The 14,959-nt window shown below is 51.2% G+C and overlaps 1 protein-coding gene across 1 annotated transcript; it reads left to right on the top strand.

Annotated features, from left to right (window-relative positions):
* Positions 1-487: 487 nt before the first annotated feature.
* STC2 (stanniocalcin 2) lies at positions 488-14,457 on the top strand. Its single transcript, XM_061129518.1, has 4 exons — positions 488-921; positions 2,953-3,095; positions 5,552-5,763; positions 10,990-14,457. The coding sequence occupies exons 1-4, from the start codon at positions 771-773 to the stop codon at positions 11,390-11,392; spliced, it is 909 nt and encodes a 302-aa protein (XP_060985501.1). The 5' UTR covers positions 488-770; the 3' UTR covers positions 11,393-14,457.
* Positions 14,458-14,959: the final 502 nt, after the last annotated feature.

The raw sequence follows: 14,959 nt of genomic DNA, 5'->3' as shown, positions 1-14,959 counted from the left end.
ATCTGTGCCCAGCTTGCCCCCTGCACCACTGTGTCCAGGAAACTTCTCCAATCTGTCAAAGCCTTGGGGCTGGGAATCTTAACTAAATTACAAAAGGCAGAAAGAGGAAACTTTGCCAGCCCGTTGCGGGTGTGATGCGAGCCAGGAGCCCGAGGGGGCTGGAGGGGACGGGGGACGCTGTCCCAGCGCAGACCATCCCCTCTCGCCTTTCTTTAGCTGCAACCGGAGCTAGGATTCCCTTTTAGTTAAGTCCGTTCGGCCATTGCCCTGGAGCACCCGCACACGCGCATGTATCTCCGGCCGCGCTTTCTCACACACACACACACGCACGCAAAAGCGTGGCCACCGCCAGGTCGGCAACTTTGTCGGGCGCTCCCAGCGGCGCTCGGCTTCCTCCAGTAGTAGTTGGGCGCAGGCCCCGCCTCCCAGCCGTGTTGTCAAACGGGCGGGGGTCTCGGATTGGTCCAGCCGCCGGGACAACACCTGCTCGACTCCTTCATTCAAGTGACACCAGAGCTTCCAGGGATATTTGAGGCACCGTCCCTGCCATTGCCCGGCACTCGCGGCGCTGCTAACGGCCTGGTCACATGCTCTCCGGAGAGCTACGGGAGGGCGCTGGGTAACCTCTATCCGAGCCGCGGCCGCGAGGAGGGAAAAGGCGAGCCGGGAGGAAGAGTGGGAGGAGGAGGGGAAGCGGCGAAGGAGGAGGAAGAGGCGGAGGGCACCACAAAGAATCCAGGTCTCCGGGCTGGAGATTTACACCAAGAACCATGTGTGCCGAGCGGCTGGGCCAGTTCGTGACCCTGGCTTTGGTGCTGGTTACCTTCGATCCAGCTCGAGGGACCGACGCCACCAACCCCCCCGAAGGTCCCCAAGACAGGGGCTCCCAGCAGAAAGGCCGTCTGTCCTTGCAGAACACAGGTAAGCGCGTGAGCCCCGGCGGCGGGGAGCTGCTGGGAGAAGACATCCCTCACCAACGCGCGCCCCGGGCGCTTCGCCCAAAACTGGGCGCCCACCCTGGGCCGCTCAAACTCTTGGGGTGGAGCGGGGCGTGAAGAGGAAAGCGCGAGGTCCACACCGGGCTCCGCGCGCCCGGAATCCGCACGTGCTGGCCGGGTGATGAAATGGCTGGGGCAGGACTTGTTGCTGTCCTCCCGTGATCGAGGGTAAATGAAGCACCGCATGACGCGGCCAATGCCAGCTTCAGCGTCCCCGGACCGGTTCAAACCTCCCTGCTCCATCCTAACCGGCTTGCAGGCGGCACGGAGCGTCCCCGCTACCGGGCTGCGCCCTGAACCGAAGAAGTTCTCTTCCCAGCCGGCCGGCCGCGGCAGGACTGCTTCTCCCCCTCCTCAAAAGATGCCCGACATCCAAGAACTTTGTAGGCGAGACAAATGGCATGGCGAACTTTCCCCCTTGTGGGGCATTCCTTTCGGAAGGGGCAGGGGCGGGTGGAGTAAAGCGTACCTCTGCGGTGCTGCCTCCGTCCCTGGCTCCAGGGCAGGTCAGCAAGAGAAGAAATGGTGACACGGCCCGAACCGTGCGCGGCAGCTGCTCGACCGGCTCTCCGCTTACCCCCGAGCTGCCAAGCACAACCAGGCGTGCAGGGCACGGGGCTGGCCCTTTTCCCAGCCCCCGGGAGAGGAAGAAAATCTGCCTAGCGCTTCTTCGCTCTTCACGGCCCTCCCTTTATTCAGGGGGCCTGCGAACCCGGCGGTGCCGTGCGTGCGCTCACCGCACGAGCAGGAATGCACGAGTGCCCATTAGGGGCGCCGGGAGCGAGTGAACCGCGGCCCTGCGCGCTCCTGGCCGGCGCGCCGGGGCCGCGCATGGGACCGTCCGGGAGTCCTCCACCTCCGTAGGCGGATGCCAGCACCCCCGGCTCGCGCCCCGCTCGTCCTAGGAATCTCACCCACCTTTCCCCCTCCCAGAGCTTTCCCTGAGAATCAAACGTGATTTTCGCTAGTTGGTGACCCTCAACAAATGCACTCCCCTCTTTCTCTCGGCAGATTTAATCTGAATGCGGATTATCTCCTCCGACCCGCCCTTCTTCCAAAATACACTCTTCTGATGTAATTTTGTGGTTGGTTTAAGTCAGGGAATTGGGTAGGGGGAGGGAAGGGAGAGAGGCTTTGCAGCCTGACAGTTAACTCCCTCTCAGCCTGTCCTTTCAGAGAGACGAATTAGGGCCACATTCTACGGAGAAGGGCAGCGGACACCCGGGTCGCAAGAAGTCTAGGGAATTAAGCGACATCTCACCCCAGATCGCTATTAAAAAGGAACCTCGAACTGCAAAGGTTGCGTTTCTGCAGACTAACCCCTATCTGACTCGACTCCTGAGCCTGCTTGCAAGCAAACCGCAGTTTCCCTAGCCTGGTATTTTTAATGCGAATGGTTTGGAGGCGCTGCCTTAATAGGAATTTTGTTTTGATTTTTAGGTGTTGAATCATAAAGCTAAATTGAAACTGCTTTTTGGACGCTCTCATTTGGGGGTCAGGAAGGAAATGGCCGTGATTTAATAGCAGCAGCTTCATCCAAGTACAGAAGAGTATTTCATTGATGAAGGACAGACGGGAAAGACCAAGCTAATGGGTTGAAATTTTATTTTCGTCAGTGGGTTTAGAAAGCTGAAATATCTGCAGCTGTCAAACTAAGTATTCCCACAAATACTTTAATAAGATGAGAAGGACGAAAAAATGGAGTGTTCTGACCTAACTTCTCTTGTGACTTTTGTAATGTAGGTCTAGCTAATTTTTACAAATATTACAAATACTAGTTATCTTCATAAGTAGATTAAGTGATGAAATTTTCTTTCCTTGGTTTTTGGATCCCGAAACAGTCATTTCTAACACTCTTTCTTAATTTTCCTTTTAGTTATTACTTTTATTTCCACCGGCATCTCTCTGCATTCCCCAGCATTTTGTATATGATTGTATGTAATTCTCATTTTAGCGGAAATCCAGCACTGTTTGGTCAGCGCTGGCGATGTGGGGTGTGGCGTGTTTGAATGTTTCGAGAACAACTCTTGTGAGATTCGGGGCTTACATGGAATTTGCATGACTTTTCTGCACAACGCTGGAAAATTTGATGCCCAGGTAAAAACCATATTGAGCACCAAGAATGTTTTGGGTTAGCAGAGCATGACTGAAATGTTCACTGGAAAAACCTGTTAACAGAGTTTCCTAGCTGATCGTCATGGTGGGTTTTCGTACTTGCCAGAGACCTCCAGGTATGCAGCAGGGTGCCAGGGACTCCCCACTCCAACTCCTGGGGTTCAGCTTTCTGGACCTGTCTTATCGGCCGAGTCTTCCTCCACTCTTCACCTGTGTGTGCACACACAAAGTGGGATGGAGACCAAGCTGAACAATTGTTTGAGGATTCTTAGCAGAGAAAACTCACAATAAATAATAAGGCACATACAGTCTGGCTACCCAGAACCCAGTCTGCAAGGACCATAGCATTAGGCTGGGGGTAGGGCAGGGAAGGTCAGGGACTCCAATTAAACATGCCAAAAGCTATTTGCACCTAATAGGCAAGAATAAAACAGACTTGAAATTTGTAGAAATTCATCATCTCCTAGAGGACATGTGGGCAGGCAGCATGGATAAATCAGGGCCTCCAGAGAGCAGGTTTTTCTTCCTCCTAAGTAGCAGATCCTCCTCTCCCAACCTGAAAAGTTGGAACCCTGAGTGAGTCCCGCTCTATATAACAAATATAGTCAGGGCCTGACCCACTTCACTTATCCCAGGGTCCCCAGGGTAAAAGCCTAGATGCTGCATGGGTAGGAAAAGAACCCAACAAGTAACCTTACGGCTCCAGTGCACACCGTTCGAACACGTTTCAGGTGGAGCGGAGCATCAGGCTCATCTCCTTCGTGTCCTCCCCAGCCTGTATCTGCACTGTGAAGTACCCTGTTGTCGTTTCATGGGAGAGCCATGACTGTTTGGATGAGGCCAACAGTTGAGGTGTGACTTAGGAACATCACCAGTTACCATGCGCTGACATCCTGCAGACAGCCTGACAAGGCAACGCCTGGGAACCAGGAAGGGATGCGACAGGGCTGGCAGCCTCCCCTGCAGAGGATGTGGGGTGCCAGCAGGGGAAACCAGGAAGGAAAGAGGAGGAAAGTGTTTGAACTCCTTGAGATGCCCTAATAAAGCATCCCTTCTGGATTAACTGGAATTAGGAAACGTAATAGGAAATCCGGAGGAAAGATGTGTATTTCAGGGCAATCCCACAGGATGTCAGGGAAGAATACTGAGAACAGACTGCTGCAGCCCTCGCATACATTCATCTTCCTTTTTTTCCTCAACCAACAGGAGTATGTTCTCAAGTTAGAAGCATCCCTTTCAAGTCAGGTCTCAGCCCATAACTACTTAATCAACCGGCACGCCCTATCCTCCATCCTATTTGGCTCCCACTGGCACGTCAGAGGAAAGGGAATCACCATGAGGTGGCTTTTTAGTGATCAGACTCTATCTGTAAACCTTTCAGCTGCTTCTACAGAAGAGGACTGAAATAAACGTGCTGGCCGGCGTCCCAATTCCAACCTAAACCCATTTACTTTCTCAACTCCGTTACTTCCAGGCCTGTCTAAAAAACAGGGGTGACCTCTCCAATGACAGCTCACTTCTATAGAAGATGGGGTGTGAGGATCCCTGGATGGGTATCCCACGGTGCCTCTGTGCCCCGCGAGGTTGATAAGGAAGCCAACGGCCGGGGCTCGCCTCCACACCCCCAACAGCTGTCTCCTCTCTAGGATGAGAACAATCTCGCGGGGTTGCCAGGAAAGAGAACTGCAGGCCAGATGTATGCCTGGCTGCCTTCGCCACTCGGAGGCCTGGGGTGAGGGGGAGGGGCCGTCAGCCGGGCAGTTCAGGCTCCAGATGCTGGCAGGCAGTGTGCCAGGCGGGCCTTTTAGAGGCAGTAATCCTAACAGTTTAAAGGAGTCAAATTGCTTTCAAAAAGGAAAAGAATGCTCCTCCTTAAAGGCTAGGAGGAGGAGAGAGAGAGTTCGGGTTGGGGTCGGCAGGAGGCACTGAGGCAGGAAAGGCCGGCCCAGCTCACACCCGACCTTGACATCACTAGAAGGAGCAGGAAAGATTCGAGATCTGGACATGAAGGCACCTGGGAAAAATTCTTGCCACACACCGCCAAGGAGCTCTGGGCTTATGCCTGCCCAAATTTCCCTCAGAAAATTTCAGAAATGTTGCCACCATACAGTCAATACTGGGCTTCCTTGAGGACAGAGGGCCACGGGAGCCCCAGGACGAGGGAGGCTAGTAGAGGCGTTTGGGAGGAAGGAAGCAACCATGTCAGTCTCCCAGGTAACATCCTTTGGGACGGAAGGCAGAGGTCTCACATCACTGTGGACAGGCCTCCTGATGTAGCCTCAGCCTGTCTCCTGCAAGGATGTCCGTCTGGATGGGGCCGTGAGGTTCGGTTGTCAGAAAAACCCCATGTAAGCCCAACAAGGCTCAGAATGTCAAAGCGTGTAATAAGGACTGGTCTCTTCCACCCCTGTCTCCCTCCCCGTCCCCTCCCCTCTCAGGGCAAGTCGTTCATCAAAGATGCCCTGAAGTGTAAGGCCCATGCTCTGCGGCACAGATTCAGCTGCATAAGCCGGAAGTGTCCAGCCATCAAGGAGATGGTGTCCCAGCTACAGCGGGAATGCTACCTCAAGCACGACCTGTGCTCTGCGGCACAGGAGAACATCCGGGTGATGGTGGAGATGATTCACTTCAAGGACTTGCTGCTGCATGAGTGAGTGCTGCCCTGTGGGGTGGGGCGGGGGCGGGCTGGGGTGATGCTGCAACGTGGACGGAGGGAGGAGAGGTCTGCTGCGGTCCAGAGACAGTCTTCTTCAGTTTGATGGGTTGACTAGTAGAGGCTGAACTCTCCTATTAAATGGGGAGGTTGTGGTTTACCACAGAAAGCTGCACTGACTCCCCTCAGAGTCCCTTTCCGGCTGGCCTTCAGGAAAAGCAAAAGAAATTTCCACCATCAGTTTCAAAATCCTAAGCAATGGCAAATCTATTTCACTGAGCGTGAAACGTGTGGAATTCAGGAATACCTTTCGCCTTTCCGTCAGCCAGGACCCCAATAGTCCTGAGTGTTCCGAGTTGCCATGTAGGTGCCCCAGCATATGGCCAAGGGCTGGTAATATATACTGAGTATGTACTGAGTGCCAGGCATTGTGCTAAGGCTTCATATGAATTTTTCACTTGATCTTCATGACAGCACCATGAGCTAGGTACCATTTTCATCTCCATTTTACAGATGAAAAAACTGAGATTCACTGTGGTGAAGGTCACACAGACAATGATGAGGAGCCTGCAGTCCAGCTCCAGGACTTATACTCTTAAATACCAATAGCTTTTTCCCTTGTCTCCATAAGCTCTGCTTTCCCTTAGAATGTCCAATTCACCTTCAACATTCATGCCCTCCCAGAGAAAATGCAAAACAAATGATAAAAACTTTAATCAGCTAAACACCTTTATGCCAAAATGAGGGGATAGGAACATACTCTTTGGAAGACTTGTAATTCAATCATAAACCCAGGCCATCTTCCTTTAAAAACATCCCTACAGGATCCTAAATTTTTGCAGAGTAGTAAAGCAGATGAAAGCATAGTTGGCTCCTAACAGAGTAACCCATGACAGTTACAATGGCTCCTTCCTTGGGCACCTCAGGGCAGAAAGCAAGGTACTAGCTAAGCAGCCCAGTACAAGTTACTGCGCTGTTAGTCTTTGCCCAGTGACTCACTGGGCCAAATCAGTACAATTTTATCAACCCTTACTCCTTAGTTCGTGCCATAGCCTCCCTCAACTATGTCACTAAACAGGCCACTCCCCATCCCACCCACACCACTTAGACCACAGAGAAGAGCAACCATCACCTGTCACTTTCCACTTGGTTATAAGGCTCTAGGTACCTTGCAACATCCCTGGTACTGTGTTAGAATTATTAGATTCACCATGAATCTCTATAGGCTCTTCTTGCCAGGAGCAAAGTGATGTTGCCTTTGCCTTGAGTTACACTGTGTTCTCAGTCACTCAGTCATGTCTGAGTCTTTGTGACCCAATGGATTGTAGCCCACTAGGCTCCTCTGTCATGGATTTTCCAGGCAAGAATACTGGAGCAGGTTGCCATTTCCTACTCCAGGGGATTTTCCTGACCTAGGGATCGAACCCACATCTCTTGCATTTCCTTCATTGGCAGTCGAATTCTTTACCACCAGCACCACCTAGGAAGCCTGAGTTATACTAATGCCCAATAAAATATTTTCTATTCTTCCAAATTTCTGTAAAGAATCAAACCAACAATTGCATCAACAACAATAGCAATAACAATAACTCTCATTTTCTGAGTGGGCCAGGCCCTTGGCCAGGGACTTGGCCTAGATAATCTCATTTACCTTTCCCAACAGTGCTACAAGCAAGAGAATACTAACCCCGTGCAACAAAGAAAGTGAAGCTAAGAAGTTAAAGATCTTGCTCTGAGGTTCAATTCCTAATTTCCAACTTGGGAATTGGTGATTCTGAAGCCAGTTGTCAGGAATGGACCTCAAACCTCCTTGTCCTGGCCTCCATTCTCCCCACTAGACCAACTAAAGGCTCATTGGTCCCCAAATGCAGCAGGACTTTTTCCCCTTTTTTCAAAAACAGTCCTGTTACACAAGCAGAACACTGAAGTTTCCTTCCTTCAAGGTGGCCCTGCAAGAGGCAGACACTCCACTGCCGAGAAACGCATGAAGTTCATTTGTCTTCGACTTACTCTCCTCCATCAGAGATAGTTTGTTGGCCTCAAAAATGGGTGACGGGCCCCTAGTTTTTAATTCTGTAACACATTCCTGGAGCCAAGAAGACTTTTGTTTCTTTGGGAAAACTGAAGGTTTTGAGGGGTTTTGCCCCCCCCACCCCACCTTTGCATTTAAGAAGACAGAAAGCACTATGGCTGTCTTTTGTCTCCTCCATGGAAACATCGTCCATGGGACCCTTACTTCCAAAAGGCTCCGTGCATCACTTAGAGCCCACCCCACCCTGCCCTGGAAATGCAGGTGGTCTACCCCAAAAGCAAACCTGGACCTTTTTCTTAAATACTCAATGTGGCTACATGCAATTTCTCTTGCTAAGCCAGCAATTCAAGCTCCCCACAAAATCCCACTGCCTTCCCTTCTGAAGCTGCAACTGCACACTCTGTCAACTAGTATTTAAAGCTGAACTGAATTTTTTTTTAGTTTTTCTTAACTATCTTAACTGATTTGGGCACCAAAAATCCCATCAGTCCCCAATATCAAGAAGGCCATTTAAGAATGTATGACCTTGGCCACAGATAAGAAAATGAAAACTGAATTTGCTCTCCCCTCTAGAGAGAAGGAAATCATAGTCATCCTAGAATCCATATCATCCCCATCCCTCAACCTGACCCTTCCTTAATCCCTAAAATGCTCACATTCGGTTAGTGACTTCCTTCACACACTCTGCTCCCCTCGCCCCTTCCCTCCCACTTTCTCCCTATCACCAGCCTGGCCGTCAGACACCCTGTCACTGGGTGCTGGCAGCCTCCAGGCACATCCCCCTCCAAGTATTTTTAAAAACCCTTTAGCCTTGCTGACGCCCAGTGGAGAGAGCTGGGCTTTGTCATTAGACACGGGCTGAGCTAGCAGCCTGAGAAGGCACCATTCCAGCTTGAAACACAGCTTAGATGAACACACCCCTCCCCATGGTTCACAGCTTTCTCCTCGGCAGAGAGCGCCAAGGGCAGAAAAGAGCGTGGGGTAGTCCAGCCTTCTGGGATCCGCCTTGGGATTCAGCAAGCTCGTCTGGCAGGCAGGATGCCCTGCTGAAGGAGGCCAAGAGGCAGTCCGTGGATTCCCAGGAGGGCCCTTCCTCTCCTTACTCTAGGGAAAGAAACTTGGAAAAAAGCATCCCCAAAAGACAGATGCTTAGTCTCCATGATCTGCTTATCTAGCCGCAGGAGGTGGTAGGCAGGCTCAGGTGCTAAAATCCCAATGGTGCTCTAGCAGACACTCGGTAAACTTGTCCCTGAGGCTGTCAGTTGCTAGTTTTCAAAAGATGGAAGGAAACAGACATGCATGGAGCACTTCCCTCGTGTGCCCACGCCCCCCTCTCTTAGCTGAAGTCAACTTGGGTCATCACTGTCCTTGTCACGGTTAGGGGCCTGTCTTCAAGACTTTCAGCACCCTGCTCATCAGCTGAGCCCAGACTCTCCGACTCCAAAGGCATCAAGTAAGCCTTAAAAGGCAGCTTGATCTCTGTCAGTCGGAACATTCCTCCTCTCCGCTCTCAGCCCAGCCCCAGGCCTTCTCGGCCCAGAAGCTTCCAAAAGCCACTTTCTCCCCCACCATGTCTCTGCTCTTCTAGCTATGAAATGAGGGCAGTTCACTCAATTACAACTTGACTAATTCATAAAAATGGCAGCAAACTGCTTCACAAGTCTTAAAACAATCTGCCCTTCCTGCTAGGCAACAACTGCCAACATGCAGAGAAAAGATTCAAATGGACTATAGCGCAGCCTCCCATGGTGCAGGCTCACGGAGGGAAAAAAGTCTTGTTCTTATAAGTGATCTTACGTGCCAGACTGATTTCCTGCCCAAGGGGATGGCCCAATGCATGGTCAGATAGACCCAGAAATTCTGCCAGTGAGAGCTGCTTAAGAAAGCTTGTTAGCCATCTGGAACATGCCATACCCCTCCCCACACCTTGGGGATTTTAAGAGTCCAGTGAGATGTAAGAAAGGCTTGGTGAGTTGGCCAGGAGATCCCATTGCAGGGGGCACCTTTTGCCAGATGGGCCCCAAAATAGGCACACTGCTCCAGCTTTCTGCACACATCTCCACCCCCAGGAGGAAGGTACGTAGTCATTCCTCCTTCAGCACATTTCCTAAAGATGGCCTGAGCAACTGGTCCTCCCCCTGGGAACCAAGCATGCATATTTCACAGACAGCTGGCTCTCGTCCCAAGCACAGAGGCCCCTCTCTGCCAGACCAGCCCTCACCTCCCTTTGTGGGGAAGCCCAGACCCAAAGAATAGAGCTGTTCAGACAGCCACTCCCCCACCTCAGCCTCTGCCACCAAGGAAGGGAAATTTTGGTTGGAATCTACACCCCAGCCCCGCCCTTCACCTGCTCCAGACGCCTCCAGATACAAAGGAGAATGCATCCAGAAACTTCCCCAAACACCCTTCATTATCATGAGCCCAAACCAGGGGCAAATACACACAGGGGGAAAGTTGATTTTTGGGAGCGTCACTTAGATTAGGCTTATCAAGGAGAAGGACACCCAGTGCAAAACGAGCCAGTCTCGCTTCCCTGCCATAAAGCCTCCTCAGTTTAGTATTCAAGGCCCTTCACTATTTGCGTAAGTAATATTCCACCGGCTCCAAGACCCATTTCCCCTCCTGCTAAAATCCTCCTAGCTAGCACACCCTAAACAGGCCGGGGGACTTCCCTGCTGGCTCAGACAGTAAAGAATCCTCCTGCAAAGTAGGAGACCTGGGTTTGGTCCCTGGGTTGGGAAGATCCCCCGGAGGAGGGCATGTCAACCCACTCCAGTATTTTTGCCTGGAGAATCCCCATGGACAGAGGAGCCTGGCAGGCTGCAGTCCACGGGAATCACAAAGAGTCAGAGACACGGAGCACAGCAGAAACGGGCAGGCCCGCCCCATTCCCACAGCTGTGTGCCTCACTCCTCAGGGCTTCTAGGCTTCTAGCACAGACACCTGTGTATTGTCAGGGGCCCTTTTTCTTGTGGCAGGCTCCCTCTCCCAGGCTCCAGTGCCCTCCAGTGCCTGGCAGGCAGCCCAGTACTCCACAGAATCCAGGTAAAGACTAGCAGTAATTCCAGGAACATCTTTTGCCAAACCAAACCCAAGTGAAGCATCAGCCAGGTCTCTCTCCTCGTGTGGGTCCTGCCCTCCGCAGCCCACAGGAGGCCTTCTCCAGCCCTGGTGTCTCTCTCAATCCCCAGACCCTACGTGGACCTAGTGAACCTGCTGCTGACCTGTGGGGAGGAGGTGAAGGAGGCCATCACCCACAGCGTCCAGGCTCAGTGTGAGCAGAGCTGGGGAAGCCTGTGCTCCATCCTGAGTTTCTGCACCTCGGCCATCCAGAGACCCCCCACGGCGCCGCCCGAGCGCCAGCTCCAGAGCGACAGGGCCAAGCTCTCCAGGGGCCACCCCGCGGAAATGGGGCACCACCTCGCGGAGCCCAGCAGTCGGGAGACCGGCCGAGGTGCCAAGGGTGAGCGAGGTAGCAAGAGCCACCCCAACGCCCACGCCCGGGGCAGAGCGGCCGGCCCCGGGGCCCAGGGAACTTCTGGAAGCAGCGAGTGGGAGGATGAACAGTCTGAGTATTCCGATATCCGGAGGTGAAACGAAAGGCCCGGCCGGGAAATCTTTTCCTCCACGCCGTCCATTTTCTTCTCTCTGGACATTCCAAAACATTTGCCATTAAAGAGGGGGGCTATCACTCGCAGGATGTGATGGGGAGTGCGGACTTAGGTGTATGTTAGCGGCATGAACAGGTGAGGCGGAGGCCCCCTGGGCAGCAGCGAGGGCCGGTGGTGCCTGGTGTGTCCCACACCCACACGATCCAACGGGAGGTCGCCCTCCTCGCAACTTTGCCTTCTTCCCATCCGCGGAGACCCTGGGCTGTGGCTTGCGGCTCCCTTTGCCGTGGGAGGTGACAAGAGGGGCGGGGTGACCCCCGGGGGCCAGACTGAGTGCTTGGTGCTGGGCCCCCGCCCCCAGCTTCTGTGCGGTCCTAGCGGAGCGCAGCTGGATTCCCGCGCAGGAGTGGGTGTGCAAACCTCGCTGGGAATCAGGAGAAGGGTGGAGCGGGGGCAGGGCCGTGTGGGTGCCTGGTGCCAAACGGAAATCCAGTTTCTTGCATGGGACCTTGAGGTTTGGAGTAACTTGGGATGGGGCAGGGGGTTGTGGGGGTGGCGAGGATTCTAAGTGTAATTTCTGAGCCATTGTTCTGTCTGGGGGACCCTGCTGCAAGGAGTGGCCCCTGTGTGTTTGTATTTTAACCACTGCTTCGAGCCTCAATTTCACTTTTTTTTATTTATCCAGTTACATCTCCGTATCTGTCGTCTAAATAAATAGCTTTCAAACAAGCAACTGGGTCATTAAAACCAGCTCAAAAGAAAGCAAAAAGCAACCCATCTTTGGGGGCTGAATTTTTTTTTTTAAGTGCTATTTTTAAAGGAATCAAAAAGTGATGTAGCTTTATGTCTGACTGCCTGACATGGGCTCATTGCCACTAGCGCAAAGCCCACCCTGGAAAAAAATGCACCCAGGAGTGCATTTGACAGAGTTCCCTTTGCCTTTCGGTACCTCGCCTTGACCCTCAGCCAGGGTGGACCCTGGGTTCCATTGGGCCGAGTTGGAAAGCTGGCCTGTCCATGCTAGAGGCTGGAAAAGGGGAACCCAGAAGGACTACTCTAATTTTCACCAGGGAACGCTGACCTTTTATGTAAATGGAGGAGACTGCTGCACATCACTGGGGGACAAGATTTCCCAGATCCAGAATGAAAATTTAGCAATGAGAAAAGGAGTCAGAGTGGACAAAGAAAAGCAGGGAGGAGAGACAGAACTGAGAACAGGGAAAGGATTAGAACAGAAAGCACTGGCAACCGGTGTCTTGTGGTTACTGAAGAGGTCTCAGAGATAGGCCTTTTCTTCTCTTTCCTGACAAAGCTTATCCTTTCTTGCAGCCAGTACTCAAATAGGAGCCCCAGTATTGCAAGGAATGGATGGATGTTCTGGGCCAGGTCCTTCTAGAACAGGGGTCAGCAAACCTTGTCTGTAAAGGCCCAGATAGTGAATATACTATTTTCAGTTTGGCAGGTTGTATGGTTTTTGTTGCAGCTACTCAACTCAGCCTTTGTTGCCTGAAAGCAGAAACATACACAGACAACACATAACAAATAGGCTTGGCTCCACTCCATTAAATTTTTATTTAACAAGCGCCCAACTGGATTTGGCTCTTGGGCCTGAGTTTGCTGACTGCTGTCCTAGTGACTGGGCAAAAAAGTATGCATCCTCCATTTATGTCAACTCATAGCTCTCCCTCCAAGCAACCTGAGGCCAGAGATAAAGAGGCTAAATTTATCTACTCAAAAATGATTTGTTCCACAGAATGCCCTTACCCAAAGCCCAGCTAGTGTTTATATAACCTAAATCCAGTCTCACTGCTGCCAGGACAGGGTGCCAGAGCGTCGTTTTCCCAATCTTTCACGATCCATGTTGGAAAGAAACCATCTGTTGGGGGGAGGGGTACAAGAGGCTGGGAGAAGCACCTAGAAAGAGCTGGAGTTGCAGAAAACAGAGGAAATGTTGCACTTGATCCGGCTCTGCCCTCGGAGAGAGAAGGACCGGTGTGTCAGACTCTTCCATGGCAACTGAACGTAAACCATGGCTGTCTGAAGCCACACAGCACGTGGACTGTTTTCCTTACATCACTCAAAAGCTGAAGCAATAACATTCTGTTGCATTGCTGGGTCAGCTGCTCATTTGTTCGCCCGCTTCTGGGCTGGGTGGGTGAAAGGCATCACTTTTATATTTTTCTCAGTGTAAATGTTTTACATGTTCGCTACTGATGCCCCATGTGTTGCTTCTGTTGTAAATATTTGTCATTTGTATTTATTATCTCGGTGTTTTCCCCCGAGGCATAAAATCGCTTTACTGTGTTGATCTGAACCCCCTCATTGATCGCTGTTGTATATTTTTTCATGCCACTGCTTCGTCTCTTCTCAAAAGTCAGGTAGAAATCCTTGCATTCTGGTTCCTAATGTTTTGAAGCCTACAGTAGTATTTATTGCTGAGATTCTTTATCTCAAAACTGAGGAACATCCAAATTCCTGTAAGCATGGACTTAGGCATTTGTACAGTCTAAAATGTAAGCAAAGTTGTCCTTAAAAATAGACCCTCCACTTGGGGCTTCATACTTCATACAAATTTACTCCTGAGCCTTCCTTTGAGGAAGGATGTGGATTTCCAAATAAAGATATGATGTTTATTTTGAGCCCTGCATCTTAACAAGATGATCCGAACACCTCTCCTTTGTATCAATAAATAGCCCTGTTATTCTGAAGTGAGAGGCCTTAGTAGAGTGAAATGCTGACACTCAAAACTAAATAAATAGAAAATGCTAGCCCAGAGCTGTAGCTGTACTTTCACACACAGACACAGACACACACAGAAATTTCAGCTCGAACTTAGGGAAAGGCTTCATTTAGAACAACAAGGCCAAACAACGCTTCCAGGGCCCATTTCCTAAGGAAGAGCAACCCTCATGTGATCTCAGCATCGGCACCATGTGGGCTGGCTAGGTTATAAGATCTGTTTCTGTTACGGATTTAAGCAGCAGGACCTGTATGTTGTCACATTGCATTATCTTTCTCCAAGCCTTAATAAAGGTTTTAAATAACTGACTTCCTCTTGAGTAGCATTTTTGTCTGAGAGAGCTTTGGATGGGCCAAGGGGATGGCTGTGAGCCAGTGGGCTTTGAGTCCATTTAAAATGCTGGATGTTCAGATACCTACGAAACAGAAACAGGCTCACAGACAAAGAGAACAGAGGTGTGGCTGCCAAAGGGGAGGGGGCTGGCGGAGGGCTGGGAGCTTGGGCCTAACAGAGGCAAACTGTTACATATAGGATGGATAAACAAGGCCCCAGGACGTCCCTGGTGGCCTTGTGGTTAAGATTCTGGGCTTTCACTGTGGTGGTCCAGGTTCAATTCCTGGTTGGAGAAGATCTCACAAGCCACATGATATAACCAAAAGAAAAAACAACAAGGACCTACTGTATAACACAGGGAACTATTTTCAATATCCTATGATAAGTCGTGATGAAAAAGAATATGTGTGTGTGTGTGTGTGTGTGTGTGTGTGTGTATAATTGAGTCACTTTGCTATACAGCAAAAGATAATACAA

Source organism: Dama dama, chromosome 25, assembly GCF_033118175.1.
Source record: "Dama dama isolate Ldn47 chromosome 25, ASM3311817v1, whole genome shotgun sequence".
In the NCBI taxonomy this organism is placed as follows: domain Eukaryota; kingdom Metazoa; phylum Chordata; class Mammalia; order Artiodactyla; family Cervidae; genus Dama; species Dama dama.
Note: the sequence above shows the minus strand (reverse complement) of the source record. Positions and strands in the feature narration are given on the sequence as shown.

Bases quoted from the DNA above. Each gene is read 5' to 3' on its own strand.
- STC2 (XM_061129518.1), top strand. From the start codon at position 771: ATGTGTGCCGAGCGGCTGGGCCAGTTCGTGACCCTGGCTTTGGTGCTG. The intron at 922-2,952 runs GTAAGCGCGTGA...TTCTCATTTTAG, and splicing joins TCTGTCCTTGCAGAACACAG to CGGAAATCCAGCACTGTTTG. The intron at 3,096-5,551 runs GTAAAAACCATA...CTCCCCTCTCAG, and splicing joins CTGGAAAATTTGATGCCCAG to GGCAAGTCGTTCATCAAAGA.